Source organism: Corvus moneduloides, chromosome 3, assembly GCF_009650955.1.
Source record: "Corvus moneduloides isolate bCorMon1 chromosome 3, bCorMon1.pri, whole genome shotgun sequence".
NCBI lineage: Eukaryota > Metazoa > Chordata > Aves > Passeriformes > Corvidae > Corvus > Corvus moneduloides.
The window spans coordinates 91599579-91624125 of NC_045478.1; the positions used below are offsets into that span (position 1 = coordinate 91599579).

At 37.1% G+C, this 24547-nt stretch overlaps 1 protein-coding gene across 6 annotated transcripts in view; it reads right to left on the bottom strand.

The window, feature by feature from the left end:
• KIF6 (kinesin family member 6) overlaps positions 1–24145 on the bottom strand; it is a 158193-nt gene extending 134048 nt beyond the window's left edge. For 4 of the 6 annotated variants that reach the window (XM_032102742.1, XM_032102741.1, XM_032102743.1 and 1 more), the window contains exons 1-5: positions 23520–23638; positions 22534–22640; positions 18908–18982; positions 5991–6138; positions 3324–3433 (exon numbers count right to left, since the gene is read on the bottom strand). In XM_032102742.1, coding sequence (XP_031958633.1) covers positions 3324–3433; positions 5991–6138; positions 18908–18982; positions 22534–22640; positions 23520–23585 — 506 coding nt within the window. In that variant the 5' untranslated portion in view covers positions 23586–23638. Of the gene's footprint in view, positions 1–3323; positions 3434–5990; positions 6139–18907; positions 18983–22533; positions 22641–23519; positions 23639–24043 lie in introns of those variants that run through there. The other 2 variants (XM_032102745.1, XM_032102744.1) reach the window with 2 other exon arrangements.
• Positions 24146–24547: the final 402 nt, after the last annotated feature.

Genomic DNA, 24547 nt, shown 5'->3' on the forward strand with positions numbered 1-24547 from the left:
TCTGTTAAAATAGAAGTTTAATGGGATTTCAAAACCAACATTATTTGTTGTAGAAATATCTGTAGCTATTAGAAACAATATACCTATTTATGTATACATATTAAAAAATGTATATGTATACATACCTCTACATATGCATGCATATGTAAATAATTACATCATTCTGCATATGAACCTATATAAGTATACATATAGATAGACATAGAGATGTGCAGATATATGGAGCCCATTCATGCATTTGTCAGGAATTTATTTCCGGAAAGGTGGTAACTGTTTTTCTGAGAGCTTCTTCCCTTCTGGCAGACTCAGATGAATTAAGTAAGGAGCGTTAAAATGAAAATTTCATAGTCTACAGAATATACAAAGTATGGCTACACACAAAACCTTGACTTCAGGAGCTGAGATTCCAAGTCTAATCATGAAATGATTAGATGCAATGGACAATTTTTAAAATGTTTACTATTCACTTTGCCTTAAGCATCAAATACTATTTTAATATCTCATTTTTCAAGTACTATCAACAAGCCTGTGGTGTACCCACAAGATTTTCATAACTTCTATCACCTGAATGCAATCTGTGTTTATTCCTTACATTGAACTGGTAACATAAAGACAATAATGCAGAGTTTGCAGGTCAGAAGTATGTATCTTTCATTCAAACTGTATCCCTTTCTTTTGCAGTAATATGGATAACAATACTGTTCCAGAACAATCTGCATTCCATATGAGGTTAACTAATCTTTTTGCTTATTCTTCTAAAATGACACATTCCTTCAATACTCTTCTTGTTTATCTTAAATACTTAGGAAAGTATCAGCACTGACTGCTAATATTTACCCAAGAATATTGGGTGAATAACCTGCCTTTGGCTTTTTATGGTGCTTAAAGCTTAGATGATCCACTGTGGAGTTCAACAGAAAATTATGCATAATATAACGCCTTTAAAGTACAAAAAACATTAGTTCTTTGTAATAGTCTCATTAAATACGACTTTCAAGCAAACTTGAGAAAGTTATTATTTTGTATTTTGCTTACTAACACTAAAATATTAAGAGCTCTTAAATACATAAAATTCTCAGAAAAAGTAACTATATTTTAGGTAATAAACACCTGATAAATTTTAAAATATGCAATTACTATTTACTTATATGTAACTACTACTTTATCATTTATGAAAATTAATCAAGTAATTGAAATATAGTAAATCATGTAACTACCCATTCCTGCAATTTTTACTCCCTTTTTAGATCAGAATGACACTATATATTTTTAAGTTTTGAATCCGCAAACTACAATATTAAAAAATAAACAAAACATATTTATTAATTAAATACTTTTACACATGTTAAATATGAGTCATGTAGGTATAATTCTAGTGTACAGAACATATTTTATTGACAAATGATGTAGTGGAAATAATAATATCCATGTACAGTAAAACCTTAAAGCACATATTAATATTAGTTACTCTGCATAGAAAAATTTATTTTCTCACTAAAACTCATCCTGCAGTAGTGTACACTATGTAAGTTTTTAGGTAATTATGATTATCTGAGTATGCTTTATCCCTAATTTATAACCAAATTATCTATCAACTTTTACTTTTAAAAATAACCTTATACACAACAAGGAGTTATTCCTTAGTTTAATTGAATTACCATACACAAACTAATTTGAGAATTCTAAAACTCACAGTTATTAGCAAATACTCAGTACCTAGTTTTAAAATCTGACATATTTTCCAGAGCACACAACCACCAAATATCTGTTTCAAAGTTGCAATTAAATTAATAAAATTCAGTTTCTTTGACTTGAATAAATTTGATTTTATAAAATGTTAAATGGAATGAGCTGAGATAAAATATTTCAAAAAACTTAATAAGTGAAATTAATAATGCAATAAACTTGAATAACTGAATAGCATTACCTTTAATAAGTTGAATAAAAGTGTAACACTATTTTTTACCTACTGTAAAAATGGACACAAAAATTAAATTATTATCCAAATTAGCCTCTGATTAAAATTTTTGTCTGCATAGCACAGGAAGTAGGTAATAAATTAAATTAGAATCCTAAACTTTGCCATGAAAGACATTGGTAAATAGACACAGTCTTTATAGCACCAATGTGTCATAAAGCGATAAATTTTACTTCAATTTTACAGGTGAAGAAAGTGAAACAATGAGACCAATGCACAGCCCAGTCCCATACTTTGCATTTATCTGCTGTGTTCCTAATCTCTAGCTTCTTTTATAAAGATCAGTCTTGAAACTTATTTCCTACATGCATGTCCTAGATACCCCGTACTGTGTGGAAAACTGTGTGGAAAAATAAAGCTCCATTTAAACACAATAAAATATTGTGTTGGAAGAATTTTTTAATAAAATGGTTTAATAATATGTGAATAACATAATTCGTTATTTCAATATAAAATCCTATTGATTTTGTGTGGTTGCCCCATTGAAAACTTTCGGTATGTTTCCTGCTCTTGTACCAGTGGTGATTTCATCACTATTTACATGCACCTGTTACCATCATGCTGAGTGATAAAATTCATGGTGCCCAGCATTATTTCAGGGCATTTGGAATTCCAGTCAGCAACTCAGTTATTCACACCTATTTAGTGTTTGCTTAGCTATTTAAAGAATAAAACAGACTATAAACTATTATTTCGGACTTGGAGACTAGGATTTGGATTTCCTATAAATTAGAAACCTTTAATTTCAGCAGCTGGAGTGTTCATGACCTACAAACCTTTGTTTACTACCCTTCTCCAAGCATTAGTAGGTGCTAGTGCCTGATCAATGACAAGTGTTAGAACAACCATCCATTCTGAAGGAAGCATACTGTTCTTTGGGGTTCCTTGTGGCCTATTTCCTAGCTGTTACTTACCTTATTTTGTAATTGCATATTCTAGAAAGATAATTATCCTCGAAGGAAAAGGTCCAAATAGAAGCAGGGAGCTTTTCTCATTGCTGTTGGAAGGAAATGCCACCTGTTACATGTCTCTGCCACACATAAGGAGACAGGCTGCCTTGAGAAAAACAATTGCACCTTCTCCTTGTCAGTGGCTGCAAGAGATCTCATCTGCATAATAGCAACAAATATTTTTAATCCTTTCACCTTCAGTTGCTCCCATCTAGTCTCCCTAGCCCCCATACACACAAAATAACAGAAAATTTAGGGAATGCTGATAAAATTGTGAAAATAAAGTACTCTGAATAAATCAGTAGTGTAACTTCAAAAGTCCCCAAACAATGCAACAGGGTATATGAAAATGATTCCTCTTGGTTTTGATGATTTTCTGTAATCTTAGTACTTACGGCAAGTCTTCCATTTTGGAGGCCTCGTGTCTTGGGTCCAACAGATCATAACCACATTCATTGTAGATTTCTAAGTAGGAAACATGAGTTGTATACACTTTACTGCTGTCCTGGATAAGAAAAGAAAAAAAATAGTGCTATAAACAGAGGTAGATTAGAAGACAAATTTATTTCAATGGTTTCTAGGTTACTTTCTCACTTTGACTCTTTTCCTTTTGCTGGGTATGGTGTACATGTTCAATTTGTGATACTTTCATGTGTTCTGTTACTGTTATGCATAAGGACTCCAGAAGAAGAAAGGAAAAAAACACAACAAACCCAAAACAAAACTCACACACACACACACACACGCACACACACACAGACACACAAAATCCACTAAAACACAAATCCCCAACAAAACCCTACCATGCCCATGAGTTTAGTCTGGGATCTTTAATTGATTCCTTATACCTAAAAAAGTCTGTTTATATTTAGAACATGGGAGCCTGCTTACAGAACTACGCAACATGACATTTTTCACTTCTACACCAAAAAAAAGAATATTGTGAAAAGATAAACCCTCATAATATGGATAGAAAGACTATGCTTAAAGAAAAAACAAAAAGAAAGTAAAAACAGCAACAAAAATAAGATTTACTCCATTCAGAAACATCAGTGACATACTGCTTTTCACTCTCTTCATCATAACATTAGAACACTGTACATGATGTCAGCTGCTCTCTGCAATCACAATTCTTTTGGCAAATTACATTGCCAAAAACTAATTTAAGACAACTGAGTTTTGCAGACAGAATTTTCCCCTGCCCCAACGCCAAATCCAAACAACATAAACCTCAAAATAGTGGGCTATGATTTCCAAAACTAAAAAAAAAAAAAAGAATAAAAAATCAGTCACTTCTTTTCAGCAGACAAAGCCACTGTGAAAGCACTCATATTACAGTAGAAATTTAATAATCCAATCCATTACAATTTTTTTGCAAAATACTTTGAGATATAACTTGTCATTTTCGTTTAATATTTTTTTTTAATTGGTAATGACAGTTCACTATTTCAAGGGACATCATTTAAAAGATACACTACAGATGGATGGAAAAAATGTAGTAAGGAACAGTTCAAACAGGATGCTGTGGAAATAGGAGAATTTCTAAATTAAAAGGAGACGTTATTAAAAACAAAGGGCTTGATTTGGTTCTCATTTAGGGCAAAAAGTTTTGTTTCCTTGGTTTCAAATTGCACTGTCTTTGTCCAAGTAAGAGCTTCACAAGTCTTGTATTTTGTGTCCCTGATTTCACTTTCTCCTGTTTCATCCTACTTAGGGTTAGAAGGCAGATGATTCTTCTCCACCTTCCAAACCACAGTTGTAGGTATAAAGAAATGAAACAGGGGAAAGATATTAAAAGAAAGGCAAGAGGAAAGATAAAAAATCAAGAAGAGATTCTTTAAAATGCACTAAGCAAAAAAATATATGAAACAATGATTTGAAAGCAGAAAAATTGAAATAGGTCTATAAGCATAACTAAGTATAGCTTTTGATCCAAAGCCCAGTCTGAAGAGGGAAATATTTTCAATTCTGTGCTGAGAAGGTGACAAACATACTAGTTATCTTTCATGCCATTTTGTTTTTATGACATAATTGACATTAGAAAAGAAAGTTGGTATGTTGATGTTTGTTGCTGGCAGCTGCACAATAAACCTGTTCACTTTCCACAACAAAAGTCCTCCGTGCGGGTTGTGTGAGTGCAGCAGAAGGTCTAAGGGAACACGATCATGTGGGTGTTTTTCCATTTCCATTCCCACAATGGCAAGTTTTTGTGCACCTGCAATACACTGTGTACATTTACCTGCCAAAGCCATACTTCCAAAGAGCCAAAGTAATTACTTACTGCTGTTAACCCTTACTGAGACAGGGCATATTAATGTCATATTAATGAGACATATACCCTTATGTCTACAGATGGGTACTCTGTAGTACATGAATGGCAGAGTATAAAAGCACAGTGGAATGATTTATGTTAATGTAAAATAATATTTAAATTGGCTTAATTAAATAGCTTTGCTAAAATGTGAAGATTAATGAGTCATAGGCCTGATGGAGCAAATGAAGAGACAAAACATAAATTACACTAGACTCCTCTCTTCACTTTTGCATCCTATAATTATGAAAGCACTGGAATAATTGACTGTATTCACTCATGTACGTATTTCAGACACTACAAGAAAATGAAATTTCTCACAAACATAATAAACATAATAAACAATCAGTGTGCTTACACATCCTTTCACTTATTGACTCATTTCATTGCATAGAATGTCAAAATGGAATGCAATGCATGCAATACAAAACCAGAGTGGAGCTGATACAAGGAGAACCACTTGTGTGATCTGAATGTATGCTGCACCAACTGAAAACAGCCTGGGTTTTCAAACTACAAACCCCCCTCCAATGATGCCCATTATTTTCAAACTATTGCAATAAACCAGGTAACCAAAACAATTACAAAATATTCTTGCAGACAGTAAGTACTGTGTCAAGTTAGATATTTTCATCAGCATTAGTTTTAGAGCTTCCTGTAACATTATTTTAAAAACAATATTTAACTATTTTGCAATAGTTAAATATTTGAAACCAGACATAAAAAATAAACAGAAAATAATGTCCCATACCTTCTGCAATTTATCAAAAATATAAGATAGAGTCCTGGGAATGATGCCTCGATCACTGTAACGTTCTGCTCCTCCTGTGATGGTGAAAGTTTTGCCACTGCCTGTCTGACCATAGGCAAAGATAGTACCATTATATCCAGCCAAAACACTATACAATTAAAAAAAGGAAGATAATTATTATTTGAGGCAGAACATAATTTCCATGATCAACTTTGTGCAAAACCAAAATACAATTAACAGTAATTCTTAATAATATAGCAACTATCTTTGGTAGTACAAGAATACACTTCAAGATAGGTACTCTAGATTCTAGAGAGTTTAAACTACCTAGAATGGAAGGATTTCTTGATGCCTTGACTTAATCCATTATTAGCTGATCATATTTATTACTATTTACACCACCTTTTCATACTTTTTAGTTTGGCAGATGATTTTTTGCAAGGATACTATTTAATCTCTTTAAAGACTGTAGATGTCAGGAATTGTGCCATTGATACACTACAAGAATATAGAAATTTTTCACATATGGCTTCATTAAATGCAAACATAGAAAGGTATACTGTGGTTAGAAACTCATGTAAGGATACTGTTATACCAGGGGTCAGTTTTTATTCTGAGAATATGACTATACTGAGCTATCAGACTATCCTTGGATAAGAGTATGCAGGAGAACCTGTGCTTAAATCAGTGTAACAAAATCTTCATTTACTATGAAAACACAGAAAACCACATTGTTAATAGCAAACTTTTCTGTTATGACTGTACAAGAAGCTTCTGTGGAACAGCCATGACAGCTATGTAACAGTATAGCATGAAACGGCATTCAGACTCATCATCTTTTTCACACTTCTTACTTCTATTTGCAGAAGTGCCTAATAAAATTCCAGTTCAAATACCTTTCTCTAATTCACCACACTGTCACCATTGACTTCCACCTGATTTCCACCAAACAGTAGATAAGCTTAATTACCTTAAATTTTGGATTGGATTTACTATGCTTAAGGAACTACTACTTTTGTTAAACAAAATGAAAAGCCAAAATGATTCTTGTGCGTTTTGTTTATTAAAAAAGCGATAAATAAACTAGGATTTTAATAAATGGAAAGGGGGAAAACAACCCTTGCATAAGAGGAAAAGAAACATGTATATAGATAGCTGCTGGTCTGGCGCCACGAGAAATGCAATGATTCTCCAACTTACTAAAGTTTATTTAAAGGCCTGAGTAGTTGCCAAATTGCTTATTTTAATCCATTACAGTAGGACGTCAAAGACAAAAACAGAAACATGTTGAAAGGAGCTACAGTGAACATCTGCTCCCAAAACGTGCAAAGACAGAATATATAGATCTTAGATTCCAGATGTTAAAAATCAAAACAATTATTATGATAAAACACCTCATTCATCTATCTTAGGAATTTCTAGTGCCCACTGTCACAATATCTGAATGCTGATGACAGTAATGAGTTGTCAGAAGGTAGGGGGTATCAACAGAAGTTCGGAGATGGCAGATTCAAACCTAGCAAGGGGAAACCATTCTTCAAGCAAACTGTAGTTAAGCTGTGCAATTCTTTGCCACGCCATGTTTTCAAATGTCACACAGGCTTCAGCAGAGACTGGCCTAAATCACAAAAAAAAATTTCTTCGGGGCTACTAAACACAGAGAATCAGAAAGTCCCTAAACTACAAATAACTAAAGACTAAGAGGATACATGGGGGAGGCAGCTCTACATACTTACTCAGTTTATTTTTTCCCTCTGAGCATTGTCTGTTAGTCCCTGTGAGAGACAACATAGTGCACCAGACAGAACCTTGCTCTGACACAGTACAGTTGCTCTTCAGCTCATACAGAAGAGCTCTCTGGCTCTTCAGAGCTAGCATTTGGGGTTGTTAAATTTTCTTACTCCTTTGCTTCTTTAAAGGTGTGTCTTGCAATGTGTTAAAAACTACTAAATGTGTGGCTGCAAACTATTAACTTGACATCCCCATACTTGAGGAAAAGCTGCTGATTCAAATCACCTCACATGTTAACACAAGATAAAATGTCACATATGTATGACATATGCTGTCAAAACAGCTAAAAAAGCCAGTGAGTTTTCTTTCTGCTATTTGATTCATATATTTCTTATATATTTTGCAGTGCGTCAGCACAGCTCTGGAAAGTTTTTCCAGAAAACCCTACAAATTCATAAAATGTGAGCATATCCATGTCAATAATGTATTCTCATAATCCAATGCAATAATAGGTAATCTTAATATTGCATTACATAGGTGATTTTGATTCCACAGTTATGTTCCTTAAATTCTGAGTAAAAGTTAATCTTATTTTCTAAAGTTGTGTGTGTGTATCTATATGTGTGTGTGTATAATTATATATATACAAATAATTGCATCCTGTCCATATTTACAGTACTCACTTCTTTCATTCAGAGTGCATTACAGCTACCACCAAGTCAATTTAAGGACAGCCTGCTTGAGGTGCTAAGGAAGCCTGTAAGGAAAGAAGACTACCAATAATACCAGTGAAACTGTTGGCAAAGCCTTCTAAGAGGAAGATGCAACTCCATCAGGACAGGATGGAGAACAAATTCCCTAAGTCTAAGAAGCAAAATATTTTTATAAGAGACAAGGGCCTAGGAATTCAGGCAGGACTGACAAAGTTCCTTTGGCTCAGAAGCAAGCTGTAGACTAAGATCTCGTCTCCTGAAAAGAGTAGAGTGGAAGATGCAGTGAAAAGGAAAAGCCTCCACCACATTGGCTTGTGGAGAAAGAATTAAACTTATGAACTACACAAAAATTGAGGTTTTATATATATATTATGTATATATATATTTATATAAGAACACATTTCAAAACTGAAGATGTATAACTACCATTCTAAATATAATATTGTGACTATTAGTCAATGTCAGTTTCAAAGGTCCGTATGTGATAAAGGCTACATGGATTAAGTCATGAAAATCCATGTCTTATGTGTCTTATCCACACTTTTAAGTAACTTCATTTGGAATCAATGGCAATACAGGATGTTTTAGCAATGAGGCTTGTGGACAAATTATCACCATAGGAAATACTTGTTGGAGATACGCTTTGCTCTTTTCCACTTCTAAGTACTTCAAGTCAAAAAAACCCCAACCAAAACTCCACAAATCTAATCTTAGTTCATTGTTCCGAGGAGTTTAACACTGAAAGGCTAACTATATGTAGATGGACCAACACCACATCAATCAATAAATCAATTAAACCAGTATCTATTTATAAAATAGTCAGGAAGTTTAAGATTTGTACTGAGTATTTTCAACCCAAGATGCACAATTCCTTTCAGAAAATAAAAAACTCAAAAACTTTCGTAAGCCTTTAGCCACCCATAAGATGCTGTTTAAGAAAACAACACCAAAATATACTACACAATTACCCTTGGCAAAGTGAAGGGTACTTCAGATGCTAGAAGTTAGTACAGTGAGCAGAAAATATACACATTGTCTCTTTCATCCTGAAATATAACTGCAGCAGGTACCAAAAAAGTTGGCAACTTTTGACATGATGTTGGCAACATTATGACATGAGTAGAGAAGAGCATATTTTCTAAGCAGCATCCACCAAAGGGATCCTTGAAGATTCTTATTTGCAAATTAAAGCTGTCCCCAACAGTAGTGGAAGTGATTGTTTGCTGGGAAAGGTGGTAGAGAATCAGCAGCTCTTTTCTGCCTTTTCAGCAAAACCCACTTTGCAAGATGTCAGTTTCCACAGGCAAAGTCTGCGTCTTTGCTCTTCAGAGTCTCTGAATAGAAGTCCCAAATTTTTGTTAAACTTAGTATTTGAAACTACACGAGTTGACATGGATAGTGATGGTAGTCATGCAAGGACTTATAAACTATGCATAAATAAAAATCATACACTAAAAGGGTATTTTCAGATGTGCCCCCTCGGTGTTATGAGAATACCCAGGAATTTACGTAATTTGTTTTCTCTCTGAAAGGTGTACTTTGGCATGGTTAAGAAGACATTTTGTTGAATAAGTAGTCTCTTAACTACTTCAAACAAAACACATCAAAGACCCATAATCCAAGGGGGAGGCTTTGCAGAAAAGATCTTTCATGCACTTTTATAACATTGTATAGCACCCTGTTCAGAAGTTCATGGACGACTTCCAGACAGATTAGCTAGAATACTGCTGGAGAAATCTGTCTCTACCACATTTTACCAAAGTTATGGTTGTCAGAATTACTGGTCTTGTTTTTTTTTATCAGCACCAAGCTAGAACTAAAAATGCCTAGCACAGAGAAAAATAACTTTAAAATGATGGCTAAAATCTTCTCTAAATTTGTATATTTGTTTCATTCTATTACAGAATTCAGAGGGATCATTTTCATTATTCACTAAAACATGCAGGCATATATTTGTAACAATTTGAGCTAGATTTAGTTTTTATAAGAAGAGTAATAGATATAAAAATGTCAGTTTCTAACAAATAATTTGTTGATTCGGCTTTGCTTGTACTACCTATAACCACATATTCCATGTTTCTATCTGAAAAATATAGACCAACTTAAATGTGTAAAGGAAAAACTTAAGTTGTCACGTGCATGAGCAGTAAGTCTGACTTGTTGAAGTTCATACCTGTGAACAAAAAGATGCCTTGAAAGGAGACAAATCTCATTGGCCTGAATTCCTGCATATAAGGAAATCTCAAAGAAACCTGCCTAAGACTTCAAATTCTGTCAAGGTAAGAGTTCCACAAAAAACATGGCATTTCAGGGAAAACACGGGCATGCAATATGTCTGCAAAAAGTTGTATTTCAATCTCATTTAATATACTGAGCTGTCTTCACGGCTTCTTATTAATGTATGGAAGATCTCAGTTTCATTACTGCCAAGAAAGGCCCCAAAAAGTCAAAAGCTGCACATTCAAAGAGAGCAGAACTAATAAAATTAAATCTCAATATTTTAGATTTAACTCATGATGTCAGAATTTCCAGATTTTGTAGCATAAATGATAATTATGTCAACACCTGGTAAACATATATATTTAAATTGAATATTTATTTTTGTGTTTCAGTGAAAATACATATGGTCAAGTCATATGAAGACTCACATATCACAAAACTGAATATAAGAAAAAATAATGTTTGCTTGATATATTAATTGGAAATGGAAACATGTACATACATCTATGTAGCCACATCTACGTATGTTTGCTGTATGTTAAGGTGGGTGGGATGATAAATGTTAGTCATACCTTTTTGATCACTTAAGAAAAGTCAATTTAAAGCAAAATATTGGTGAAGAAAATGATTACCTGCTAAGTATTATGAACCCATCAAGAAGTATTTATGCAATAAACATGTCTCTTTAGCAAAGTTGGTATCATTGAATAACACAAAATTGTGCAAAAAGATTTTGCTTGGTGGAAATCAGAATAAGACAGAGTGCAGGGAAAAAGAGAAAATAACAGCATTAATTGCAGGCAAGCAACTCCCAAAGTATGAATAATTATTGTTTATTATGTGCTTAAATCTTCTTTATCCTTTTATTGTGCATTATAATTTATCATCAAATTATATGTGCTCTTCAAGATGATTATAATTTAGAAAAGGATTAGATCTGTTCTTACATTTTACCCAAAGAATTGAATGCTTCTTTTTAGATCAAGCACTGAAAACTTACTGCTGGTTTTTAGAAACACAACAGCTTGTGCTTCACCTAACAGAGCTAAACAGCAACAAGTTTAAACAAAAAGAAACCATTGAATATATCCTCTATGTTGCTTAGAATTTAAATCACACCTTTTCCAAGCAAAAGGTGGTTTGTGCACACAGCTGACTATGGAGACTGATTTGATCCCACTGCTAAATAAACCTAATCATATATTATGACAGCAACGTGATGGGATAAATTAAAAATGTTCAAGTTTTACCTCCAGCTATGACACAGACTATCAAAAACCCACCCACAACAACAGTGTTTGAGACAGCAATTGCAATACTTTTAGTATTTTTCTAACCAGAATACTAAAATATCCACTGGGAAAGAATTCTCCACCTGCAAAGCATCATTAAGTAAGACCATGATGCACAGCTTATTCAATTCAATAACCACCTTTCCAATATGTCACAGAGTTTTAGGGGGGCAATTTGATGCAGAATTTTGCTGCTGTAAATGCTTGAACATACTACAGTATTTACACTTATCTGCCTGCATCAAAAGTACATCTAATGCCTTAGAAACTCCCAGCATACATTCTACAAATATTTTTCCAATTAACATGGAATACTCTTAATTTTAATACTTCTCTTGTTTTGAAAAAGAGACATGTAATAGAAAAACAGAAAGCTGAAGTAAATGTTCCTTATATATTCCACTTTCAGTACAACCTTAATACCACTTAATAACCCAAGTATTGTTACATAAAAAGCTTATGTAATGATGATTGCTCAAGAAAATCTGTTTTGGCTTTATGAAAAATGAATTATAACATGCTTTTTCTTCTGCCCTTTGGACTTTGAGAAACTATCCATTATCAGGCATAGGACAATTTTTACATTAATGTAAAGGAGAGCAACACCATATGCGTTTTTTCCCGTCAAATTTTCTTTCTCACTTATCAATTAACTTGCATGTTCTAACTTACTTGTAATTAGTGGTGATTTAAAAACATGCTCAGAGATATGAACTTCTCATTGGAAAATTCATCTCAGACCCCTCTCCAATGAACACTGTTACAGAGTTACATACTGGCAGTTCCAGTCACTCCACTCCCTTGTGTCATTCCTGAAAGATGCCTAATTCATAGTGTGATACAGAAGTATAACTCATGGAAGCAATTCCACTTAAATTGATAGATATGTCATGTTTACAACCACCTAACATTCCTCAAGTGAGAAATTCCTCAAGTGAGAGCTAGACAATTTATGGCTAGTTACTACAGTCTAAAGTATCATTCAGTACTTTGTCCTTGAGTATCTGAGACAATATAAATGGTGGTAAAAGCCTAGTGACAGTAGACAGAGGTTGAAAGCAGACTGAGGTTGTTTTATTGTGGTTGGGTTTTCTGACTACATTTTGTTTTAATTTCCAGTGAAGATCATTTGTTCTATTTAAAGCCTAGGGACACAGAACTTTTCATTTGTTTCTGTGCTCATTGTTAATGAGACTTTAGGGAGGCTTTTTGCCCAAGCATAACCAAGAACTCTGCTTCCTCTGCTGCTGCACTCCTTTTGCTGAATCGAACAGAACAGTTACCTTCAAAAATTGCAAAAAATAAAAAAGGAAAAAGGAAAAGAAACTCTCTTTCTTTCCTGAGTTCTGTCCCCAGTTTTGGGCTCCCCAGTTGATGAAAAATGCTCTAAAGAAACTGGAGTAAGCCTGATAGAACCTGAGTTCAGGCTGCAGCACATCATGCACAAGAAGCCAAGTGAACAGTTTCCTATCGACCCGGCGAAGAGTAAGCCTTACATGTAGCTAATTACCACCTTCTGCAATGGATCATTAGAGATGGACTCGAACTCCTCCCAGAGGCTTACGGTGGTAGAACACAAAGAAGTGGTCACAAGTTGCAAGGGAAGAAATTCCAAGTGGGTATAAGGAAAATATTCTTCACAGTGAGAGTAGTTAAGCCTTGGAATAGGTTCCGAGATGGATTGTGGGATTCCCATCTTTGGGCATTTTTGAAGCTCTACTGAACAAGGACCTGAGAAACGTGATCTAGAAGCTAGACCTGCTTTCCTCAGAAGGTTGGTCCAGACGACCTAGAGAGATCTCTTCTTACCTAATTATTCAAATTTGTTGAAAATGTTAAAAGTGAAAGTTTTGTACAAAGTTTATAATATGAATAAATAAAACAAAGAAAGAGCCTTATTAAGTAAGACTAAATTCTGTAAGTGTTTTTAAGTAGGTAAGAGAAAATCCTGAGAACAAGAAACAACTTTCATCTTAAGAACTTATTTACTTTTATTTTGTTAGCTTATTTCAGCTTCATATTATTATTTTTATCTGTGTTCTGCCATCTTCATTTTAAATGAGTAGAAACATAAAGGCATGTGGTTGAAACAAATATTCAATAACTATAAAATACTAGACTAATGAAAAAAGAACAAAACATCAGTATCTTTGATATTTGGATACTGTTGGCCCTTTCTTTATCTCAGTTCTTGCAGACCTGAAAAATTTTACCAATGTCCCTCACTTTCCTTCCTTCCTTTTATCTCAAAAAAACTCAATTCATCGATATTAAAAAAAATAAATTAACACAGTCCTAGAAAAACCAGCCCCCTCCAAATTACATTGAAGATAAAAAGAAGGAAGAACTTAATTTCAAGGATCTGGAAAATAAGTTTTCAGGAGAATTTGTCTTTACAGAGACTCAGTTTTCAGGTATCTTCTAACACTTGGAGGTCAGACTAAAGTTTCTTTTAATTAAAATTAACAAAGTATCTCTGTATGACATTTTTTCTTTATGTCTTTGCCAGATTTGTGCAACAAATACAAATTGGTAATGCCTCGTCTTTAAAAACCAAAACTGGTTTCCAAATGTGCATGTAGCTGTTTTTGAGAGATTAGTGCAGGCAAGTTTCCTTAGAAATTTCAGAAGTTTTCCGACAGAAAAAAAAGTAGTATATTTTCTCGTTTTGACTAAGATCTCTAAATATATTTAGAATTTAACCATAAACACTGCAACAGATAAGTGACACAAAGATATTCTGAATCAAAGCTGTCAAACTGTAACTTATAATAAGCAGTCCATTCTGGAACAATTCTAAATTGTGCAATTTAAGTCAAAAGAAACACAAGCAACTAATACTCATTTGAGAAGAAACATCAGTGACACTTTTCACTTTCTATTGCCTCATAGTTGCACTCCCTTTGAGAAAGAACAGCTAGCATTACTATCTAATTCCTCAATTAAGGGAAAGTTCAAGCTACATTTCTTTCAAGCTGACATCCAAAACGTGTCCTTTTGCTATACATAGATTCTACAGGTCGTTGTGATGCAGATGAGCCAAACCACTACTTTCAACACTGTGTGACAAATATATCCAGGTACAAAATGGATAATTGTTAATAAAAATATTTTTACTACATTCTCTGTAAGAATACACAGCAGACAAAAAAACCCACAAAACCAGAAGAGAGTAAACTGAAGTAGTATATTTTTTACAGATGCTAATTCTTCGGATAAACACAGCACATGAAAAGAAACCAGAACCTGCAGCAATGGGAGCATTATCCCCAAGGCCATCAGATTTTTCAAAAGATCACAGGTGATTGCCATTAGGTTTATAAACAGCTGAGCTATTTCTTATTTGCATGAGACATCTGAAGAGAAAATATTTTCAAATGTTATTCTTTAATAAATCAAGAAATACAATACTAAAACATTGGCCATATTAGAAATAAAACCACAACTAATTCAAAACAGTCAACATTTTCTACTTAATTTCTGATTGCATACATAATCATAATACTAATATTTGAAACATTTTAAGAGTAGCCTTGTTTAGCTGTGAGGCTAAAGCCATGCATAATAATTAGCAAACTGTTAAAGTATGATGTTATCTATTTTCTCTGTTTTTGGTAGATGTCTTGGGGTGACTTTATGACGTGTATCCCCTATCGCCGCTCTATGCCCAGACGTGATTCCTGTGCCTTTCTGTGCCTTTAAAACTGGGTGCAAGAGAAAGAAAAAAAAAAAAAAGCCGGGCAAACTTTTCACAGCAGTTTGTGCTCCAAGGTCACTCTACCTTCACTGCATGCTCCTGCGGCAGCAAGAGCGGAGGCAAGCACCTTCCTGCTTTTCCCAGCCCTTGGCTCTTTTTCTCAGGAGAGAGACAGAGAGTTAAAATTCTCTGCAGTTCAGCCAGCTCGCTAGCTGAGGCAAGAACTTTCCTTGGACTGTTCTGCTCCGGTCCGGATCACCATAGGAGGCCCACACCACAGCCTGGAGGGGTCACACCCCAGCTCCGGAGAGAGAACAGCCACACCTACAGAAGGACTTTGAATTTTACCAGGTTCTCTCCACACCAAGAGGTTTTATTATTGTGCATTGTGTCTGTTAAATAAACATTTTTTTAATTTCACTTTCTTCGGAGGAAAATTTTTTTTTTCCTGAACCTGGTGGGGGAGGGGTGGCTGAAACCTGCCTTCTATCACAGGATGTTCAAATTTGGACATTCCTCCGAATTTGTCTCAAACCGGGACAATAGAGTAACAGAATTAGGGCTGCTTCTAAAATATCCAGTTGACACTGCACAAAAACATTATCAAGAATATATATTTAAAATTAAAAGGAAAAGAAACAATGTAAGGACTCAAGGATAGCAGAAAAGTAATAAAGTTCCAGCAAATCACATGCTTATAATGGTTTGCAGAGGCTGGCACTTTTGGCTGAAGAAGCAAATTAAACAAACTAATGTCTGGTGCCTCTGAAACCACAGGCAAGATGACAGTGTAACTGGACTTACAGAAAAAGAAGTAGTGGCCCAACATCAAAGAAAACACACTTAAAAAGGAAAAAAAAATAAAAAAGAAAAAGAGAAAATAAAGTTGCATCCAATTTCCATCCATCCAAGAACAAACTAGAAAGATTTTAGAATCCTGACCATTGCATTTCTGGTTTTAGTTTAAACAATGCTCAAGATTTTTTTTTCTGAGCATTCAAGTCTCTTAACTGAATTTTCTCAGGACTGTAAGAATGCATGACAAAGAGCCTCAAAATGTTACTGAACTACTTAATTGATATTTTCCTGCTACTTTCTTTTCCCTGGCAATACACACACAAAACCCGTTCCCTCAGTCAAGAGACTCCAACAACAGAAATGTGTGTATTTACAACAGCTTTTTCATGCAAGAGAGTGTTGACTTTGAAAGAAACAAATAGTGAAGAACATTTTACTATGAAAAACTGTGGTCTTTAAGAGAAACAGGGCAATTCTTATTGTCCCATGATGGAAAGGCAAATGGTGTCATTAACCATAGAGTGAAATAAATTTCAGGCCCAGTTCAGGACTCCATTAGCCAAGGAACCTCATGACTCTGAAGACATTTTGAAATACATATTTTTGTCTAAAAAGAGGTAGAAAATCAAGGGAGTGGATAAAAACATGAACGAACTTCAGTTATTGTCTATTCTATTATAAAAACACAAGTAAAATTGTCCTTCAGTATTATCACTAACAGCACAAACATCATTTAGAATACAAGCTTTACCACATTATAATGCTCAGAGACGAAATCTTGATTTAATTAAGAATGGTTTTATAAGTCAATTTTAGCATTAAAGATAAAGACTCAGCTATTTGGGGATAATTGTATACCTAAACACCATTGATTTTAATAGCATTTAAGTACTTTCAAGTACTTAAAAATACCTAAACTCCGAAACTAAAGCCTACATAATGGAGAAAATTAATATATAAGAAAAGTATTTTATCAGCTAACACTGAAATAAAGGAAAATAATACCCCTTCCTGTTTATTAGAGCACTGTATAGATGAACTATTCAACTGGAAAACATTTTCATATTCTAGAAAAACACTCCAAAGGGGAAAAAAATTAGCCAGTCTCTTACTAGTTAATTTTGATACTCTGAGTTTTTGTTGAGGATAATTAAGTCCATAGTATGTAACAATGAGACTTCTAACCCTCCTCTTTCCAAACACACTCATATAAGATAAAGATTTTTTTTCTGCAGTCAACATTAAACCCAGAAATATTTAAAGTTAAGTGTATGAGCTAATCTGAAGCTATTATGTGAAAATGTCAGATCAGCAAAGAAATATCTTTTGGATGAGAAAAAAACGTAACAAGCATTATTTTTAAGTCTATTTAGCTTATTCTAATGAAGTTCCAAATTCAATGGCTCTTCTTTCAATGTCAATTACCTTTCTGCTTTATGTGGGACTTTAGAGAAGAAAACAGGAAGGGTGGGAAGAAAGAAAATGAATTCATAAAGAGATAGATATATTTTTCTTCCATGGAACAACATGAGAAAGGCTTAGTGTCCAGCTGAAGATGTTTGTTTTCCTACAGTGCTAAACACAGGACTGTGCAACAGCTTGAGGAATAATTTGCAGAATCATAGCTTAAACCAACAGATGGGTCAGACAATGAATGAGAAAGTTGGCACTTGAAGTAATACTTCCCAACTCACTACAAGTTTGGATTTTGAGCAGTAAGTTTGATAAACAAGCAAACACTATGCAGAAGTTCTGCTTCCTCCAGAATGGGATTTTCTCCCTCGCTAAAACCAGTACAAACTTCAGCAAGTTTGCATGCAGACAGTAACTGAGTAAAGAGAATGGCATATTAGAAAATCCACCAGTTTCAGAGTGGCATTCAATCCACACAATGAATGCAGAAGTCATCATCAGACTTAAATATTTGCCTTTGCAAACTGTCAAATATCAGCATTGTTTGATTATGAAAAGAGAGGAGAAAAAAAAAATACCAGTGCCAAAAGCACTATATTACATGTTAAGACAAAAGTAATAAGGACAAGATTTAGGAATATCTCCACAGATATTAATGAGAGTTCCTAACAATGAAAACTATATGGAGGGTGATAAGATTTTCATTAGGTTTACCTCTCCATGAAACTATATAGGGAATTCTTTTCTAAGGCAATGAAGTTAGCTTATATTACAGACAAAAAAAAAAAAAAAGAATTGGGCATGGATTTCTACGGCTATACAACAAAAGAGGCAACAGTAGCATTGCTATATGAAGAGTTAAAAATGGAACCTTAGTATGCATAAAATTCTCAGGGGATTGTATATCTCCTGGATTCAGACATGTCAGTATTTAGAAAATTAGAATATCAATCCACTTTTACAATGAGACAAAGACTTGCCAGCTCTCCTCGGAGTGATACAACAAAAGCAGAAATAGCTTCTCCCTGGTTACTTGCAAGATCAACAACGTACCATTCTGCTACTGGTTTGGCAATGCTGTCAAAAATCACATCTTGTTTTGCCTCTTGACCAAAAATTTTCTGAAATCTGAAAATATTAAGCAAATAATAATTGCTTAGAATGTTAAAACACTACTTGATTCATACATTTTTGTTTGTGTTTGCAATAGTCAATGTTTACATCATTAGGCTTACATAACTTGGTACAATGTTTTCCCTGTAGTCTTAACCACAGCTTGCTGTTGTGCTATTGTACATAAATAGGCTGTACACAGAGCTGCTTTGACAAGATCTGTACAATAAAATCCTCTGATAAAATGATGTGGCTTAGAAAAAAATAAACCGTATTTTAAATCTATCAAGAGAATTAGTGTTTGTAACTGGCACTACATTGAATCCTGGATAAATAGATTACACTATAACCAAATACAGCATCCCACCAGTAAAGCCAGGCTCACATTTTTTCAAGCTATTTCCTTCATTCTGCTGCACAATTACTATAGGTCACAAGAAGATATTTAATTCAATATGTTTTGTCACCTTCTATAGAAAATATCTGCAGTTATTTTACGAAATCAGAATTCTTGAGGTTGGAAGGGACCATTTGCTCCAACCCCCCTGCTCAAAGCAAAGTCACCCAGAACAGGGTTCTGTCCAGTCAGATTTTGACTATTTCCACATATGAAGGCTGCACAACCTCTCTGGCCAACCTGTTCCAGTATTTGATCACTTCACAGTGGGATCACCAGCACAGGAAGGACATTGACCTGTGGGAGAGAGTCCACAACAGGCCACTAAGATGATTAGAGGGATGGAGCACCTTTCCTTTGAAGAAAAGCTAAGAGAACTGGGATTGCTCAGCCTGGAAAAGAGAAGGCCTTGGGGTGACCTAACTGTAGTCTTACAGTACCTGAAGGGAGCCTACAAGAAAGATGGAGAGGGACTTTTTACTAGGACATGTAGTGACAGTGCAGGGGGGAATGGCTTCAAACTGAGAGTAGGTTTAGATTACATATTAGGAAGAAATTATTTACTCTGAGAGTGTTGAGGTACTGGAACAGGTTGCCCAGAGAAGCTGTGGATGCTCCACCCCTGGGAGTGTTTAAGGCCGGGCTGCATGAAGCTCTTAGCAACCGGGTCTAGTGGCAGAGGGGGTTGGAACTAGATGATCTTTAAGGTTCCTTCCAACACAAGCCGTTCTATGATCCTGTGATATTTCCTGTATTTCAATTTGTGCCCATTAGCTCTTGTCCTGCACATGGGCACCACTGAAAAGCATCTGGTTCCATCTTCTGTATCTCCCCTTTCCCCATCAAGTGTTAATAGACATTGATAAGATCGCCTTGAGCCTTCTCTGAGGTGAACAGTCTCAGGTCCCTCAGCCTCTCCTCACATGTTCCACTCTCCAGTCCCTTAATTATCTTTATGTCTCTTTGCTGGAGCCCAGAATTGGACATAGAATTCCAGATGTGATCTCACTGGTTTTAATGAGGGGAAGGATCAACTTCCCTGGTCTGCTGGCAATGCTCTTTTTAATGCAGCCCAGGGGTTGTTGACCTTTTTTACTGCAAATGGTGTATTGCTGACTGATGTTCAACTTTTGTCTACCAGTACACAAGGTATGCATATCTGCTTTCAGTCATCCTTGAGCCTGCCCTGGTTATTCCTCAATGGGAGCAGGACTCAGTATTTCATTTTGTCGAACTTTATTAGATTCCTATTGACTCATTTCTTCAGTCTCTTGAGGTCAGCAGGAATGGCTGGTGTATCAACCACCCCTCTCAGTTTCGTATGGTCTGTGAACTTGCTGAAGCTACACTTGGTCCCATCACCCAGGTCATCAATACTAAATAGGACTGGACCCTCCTATTGGCTATGTGAGTGACTGGCCTCAAGCTGGCCCGGCTGACAGCCCTCTGAGCCCCTGAGGCAACCCTCTGAGCCCAGCAGCTCAGGCTGTTTTCAGCACCCCTCACTGTGTCCTTATCTAGGCTTTCCTGATTCCATTCCTCACACAGCATTCCTGGGTCACCTGACAGTGCTCCCACCCATTCTACCCCTACTTTTAGTATTGCCATTTAGTTGGGAGATGCTTCCTCATCCAGTCAGGCCTCCTGCTGCCTTTGCATCATTTTCTGTTCATGTGGCTGGATTGTCCTTGAGCTTGGAGGTGATCCTTGAAAATCAGCCAGTTTTCCTGGACATATCTCCAGAAATGTGTCTCGGAGAATTCTTTCAAGCAGATCCATGAACAAGCCAAAGTCTGCATTCATGAAGCGCAGGGTTGCACTCCTACTTTTTGCCTTAGTCCCTTCTCTCAGTACTCTGAATTTCACTATCTCATGGCCACTGCAGTCAAAGCTAGCTCCAGGCTTAATATCCCTCAACAGTTTGTCCACGTTCACAAATATCCTGATTGGCTTTTTAACTGTATGTTAGGAAGTTGTCATCCACACATTCCAGCAGCCTCCTGTACTGCTGGTGCCCTGCTATGTTGCCCCCCAGTTTGGAACTTTATACTGCCACAGAACCTCCCAGGGTGCGCAGAAAGGCCGTACGGACACTGGGTGTGTAGAAAGGCACCGTGCTGACCCATTCAGTGGGTACACTATCACAGACAAACAACATACACAAAACATAAATGCATATATTCTATCCTGCTAATGCTTAATCAGTCAAGTAACTCAAACAATTATTCTTGCATTGTCATAAGGATAAAAAGGCATTGGGCTTCTCAAAGTCCATCTCTACAGTGGTTTTAATAAATTCTAAAGTCAGACAAAAATATTAGCATTCATTAAGTCAGGCTTGGGCATCTGCAACCTAAGATAGTGTTGCATATTAATCTATTTGGAGAGGGCAGCTCCTCTCTTCCCAAGCAGATTACCTTAGCTGATGTAAAATGACATCAGTCTGAGCTGCGGTTGTTTATGTGGAGCTCTCTTTTTTAAGAGAAACAAATTACCTGTTGTTTATTATCAAAAATAAATCATATCCAAATTGGAAAAAGACAGTCTGGACCTCATCATTAGAGGTAATTATACATCTAGATTTATCCATCATCAAAATTTTAAACTGTTGCCTCACTTTTCTGTTGCAATAATAAAAATATTTGATATTGCTGTACTGATTTTAAGCTCCTAAAAAATATTTACACTCTACAACCAAGGATTTGTTTCTTTCAACAATTTCTGGATTTCTTTACCTTGCTTTGGCTGTGTCTAAAACACAGTTTCTAAACAGTGTTTTACATCAAACTTCTTTAGCCAGCCTGTGACAACTCATTAGATCACAAGAGAACACACAGTCCTGCTTCAGCCTTCATACACAAATTCAAAACAAGCTGCAAAAATAGAAGAACTGATAAATGAATCTCTGACATAAGACTTAGGAATGCATAATGACTTGCAATGGACAGACAATAGTATGACAATTTTATCCAGCACTATCAGACCCATTGTGCTGAAGAGCACGTGCTGAAGTATTCCTCTTTTTAAGGGAGTTGTATAAAAATAAACCTATCTATACCATAATTTAATTTTAAGATTAGACTTTTCCTGATTCTATACATCTGTATCACTAAACACAGTGTTGTCAATCACTAAAGGCAGAAGGTACAAATATAAGGCTTCTACTCACTTGAACTTGTAGCTTTCTCGTTTATTATTGATGAACCCATCTGCTAAGTCACGTGGCACAGTAATCTCCAGACTGGGCAGAGGTTCCTCATCATCAACTGAATAACTCTAATAAGGATGGATACGACACCACACAATAATTTCATCAATATAACATTTCATTACCTTTGGATATAACATTTACCTAAGCTTAGCACCTTTTCTGGAGATAAACCTTTTACAAATTGCACTGAATATGTGAGCAGATCTTCCTTAACTACTATACAACAAAACCAGCACATACCAGCACTATCCTGTCACCATGTAAACACTACAATATTTGAAAAAAAACCAAAACAAAAACAAAAGCACAGCCTCTTTGACATAATTTGCTTACTAAACCACTTTAATATCTGTGATGTTATAAAAAACAAAGCATGGCCCCCAATGCAAACCCTACCAAAAAATCTGGAAGAATACATTACGAAAGGCTACGACAAGACAAAGGCTACGATGAGAAGAGCTGGTTTAAAACGAGAAGGCAATTGAAAGACCTAAATGCACGGTTCCTAAAGAACACTTTCATTATCTTTATTATCCCTTGGGAGGGCAGCTGTACACTGGGAGCAACACATTCCCCACCCTTGCACAGAGCCCTGTTGAACTGCACAAACCCAGTGACGCGTGTCAAGTGTTTTCCTGCGGAGCGTTTCTCCAATAACAGGCTGGAAGTAAGTTCCTCACCCACTTCCCCCAATAGTTACAACCTAAACACCTCTACTTCGTGGTTTCATAAACTTCGTAATGCTTCGGATCGCGGGAACTTTTCACCGCACACCCACCCCCGTATCAGCCTCTCCGGCCCCGCCAGCCGCCAGAGCCCCTTGAGGGGGAGGGGCCCCGCCCCGCCCCGCTCCCCCCACCGGCGCGGGGACCGCGGCTCCCCGGGCATCCCTTGGCTCTCCCCGGCCTCCCCAGAGCATCCCCGGGGCACAGCTCCCGGCCTACCCCCGCCTGCTGCCGCCTGCCCAGCGGCTTCACCCGCGCGTACACCCGGATCGTTTCCTTCACCATCGCCGCCGCCGGGCCCCGGCAACGGTAACCGGGCACGGCCGGCGGGCACGCGCTGCCGCGCGCCCCGCGGCGGGAGCGGCTCCCGGCCCTCGCACGCCCTCAGGGAGCGGGGAGCGGCCGGGCTCTGCCCGCCCGCCGCAGGTGTCCTCCCGCCCGCCGCAGGTGCCCTCCCGCCCGCCTCAGGTGTCCTCCCGCCCGCCGCAGGTGCCCTCCCGCCGCAGGTGCCCTCCCGCCGCAGGTGCCCTCCCGCCCGCCTCAGGTGTCCTCCCGCCCGCCGCAGGTGCCCGCCCGCCGCAGGTGCCCTCCCGCCGCAGGTGCCCTCCTGCCCGCCTCAGGTGTCCTCCCGCCCGCCGCAGGTGCCCTCCCGCCGCAGGTGCCCTCCCGCCCGCCGCAGGTGCCCGCCCGCCCGCCGCAGGTGCCCGCCCGCCTCAGGTGCCCGCCCGCCGAGCCCTCCATACCGGCTCCCCGCCAGCTGTGCTCCCCGCGGCCGGAGCTTCACGGCTGCGAGCGAAGGGAGCTCGCACACGTTGCCCAGCCCAGAGGTGCGGTGCGTGGGGAGCGCTCCAGGCATTCCCCTCCCGATCTCTTGTGCCGCACCTGTTTGTCCGCAGGGATCTCCCGGCTCAGCCCACCCGTGTAAGGCTCAAGAGAAGAAGGTCTTTTGTCTTCATGCGGTTGGAGCACCGTGGAGGGAGATTGAGGGGAAAGACCAAGATTAAAGGCACTGAGGACATCAGTTCCTTAATTGTAATATAAAAATCGTTTTGAAAAAAAAAACTGCTTGTGGAAGAAGAGGCTGTTGTGTTGCTATGAGAGCTAAACTTAGCAGTAATAGCAGAACCCCATCATTCTGTGAAGTGGTTACTGAAGAGTTACACAAACAACATGATGGTATTTTGGCCTTAGTTTTGGTGGGAGATTGTGGTAGGGATCAGATTACAGTGATTGCAAGCACTGTATTT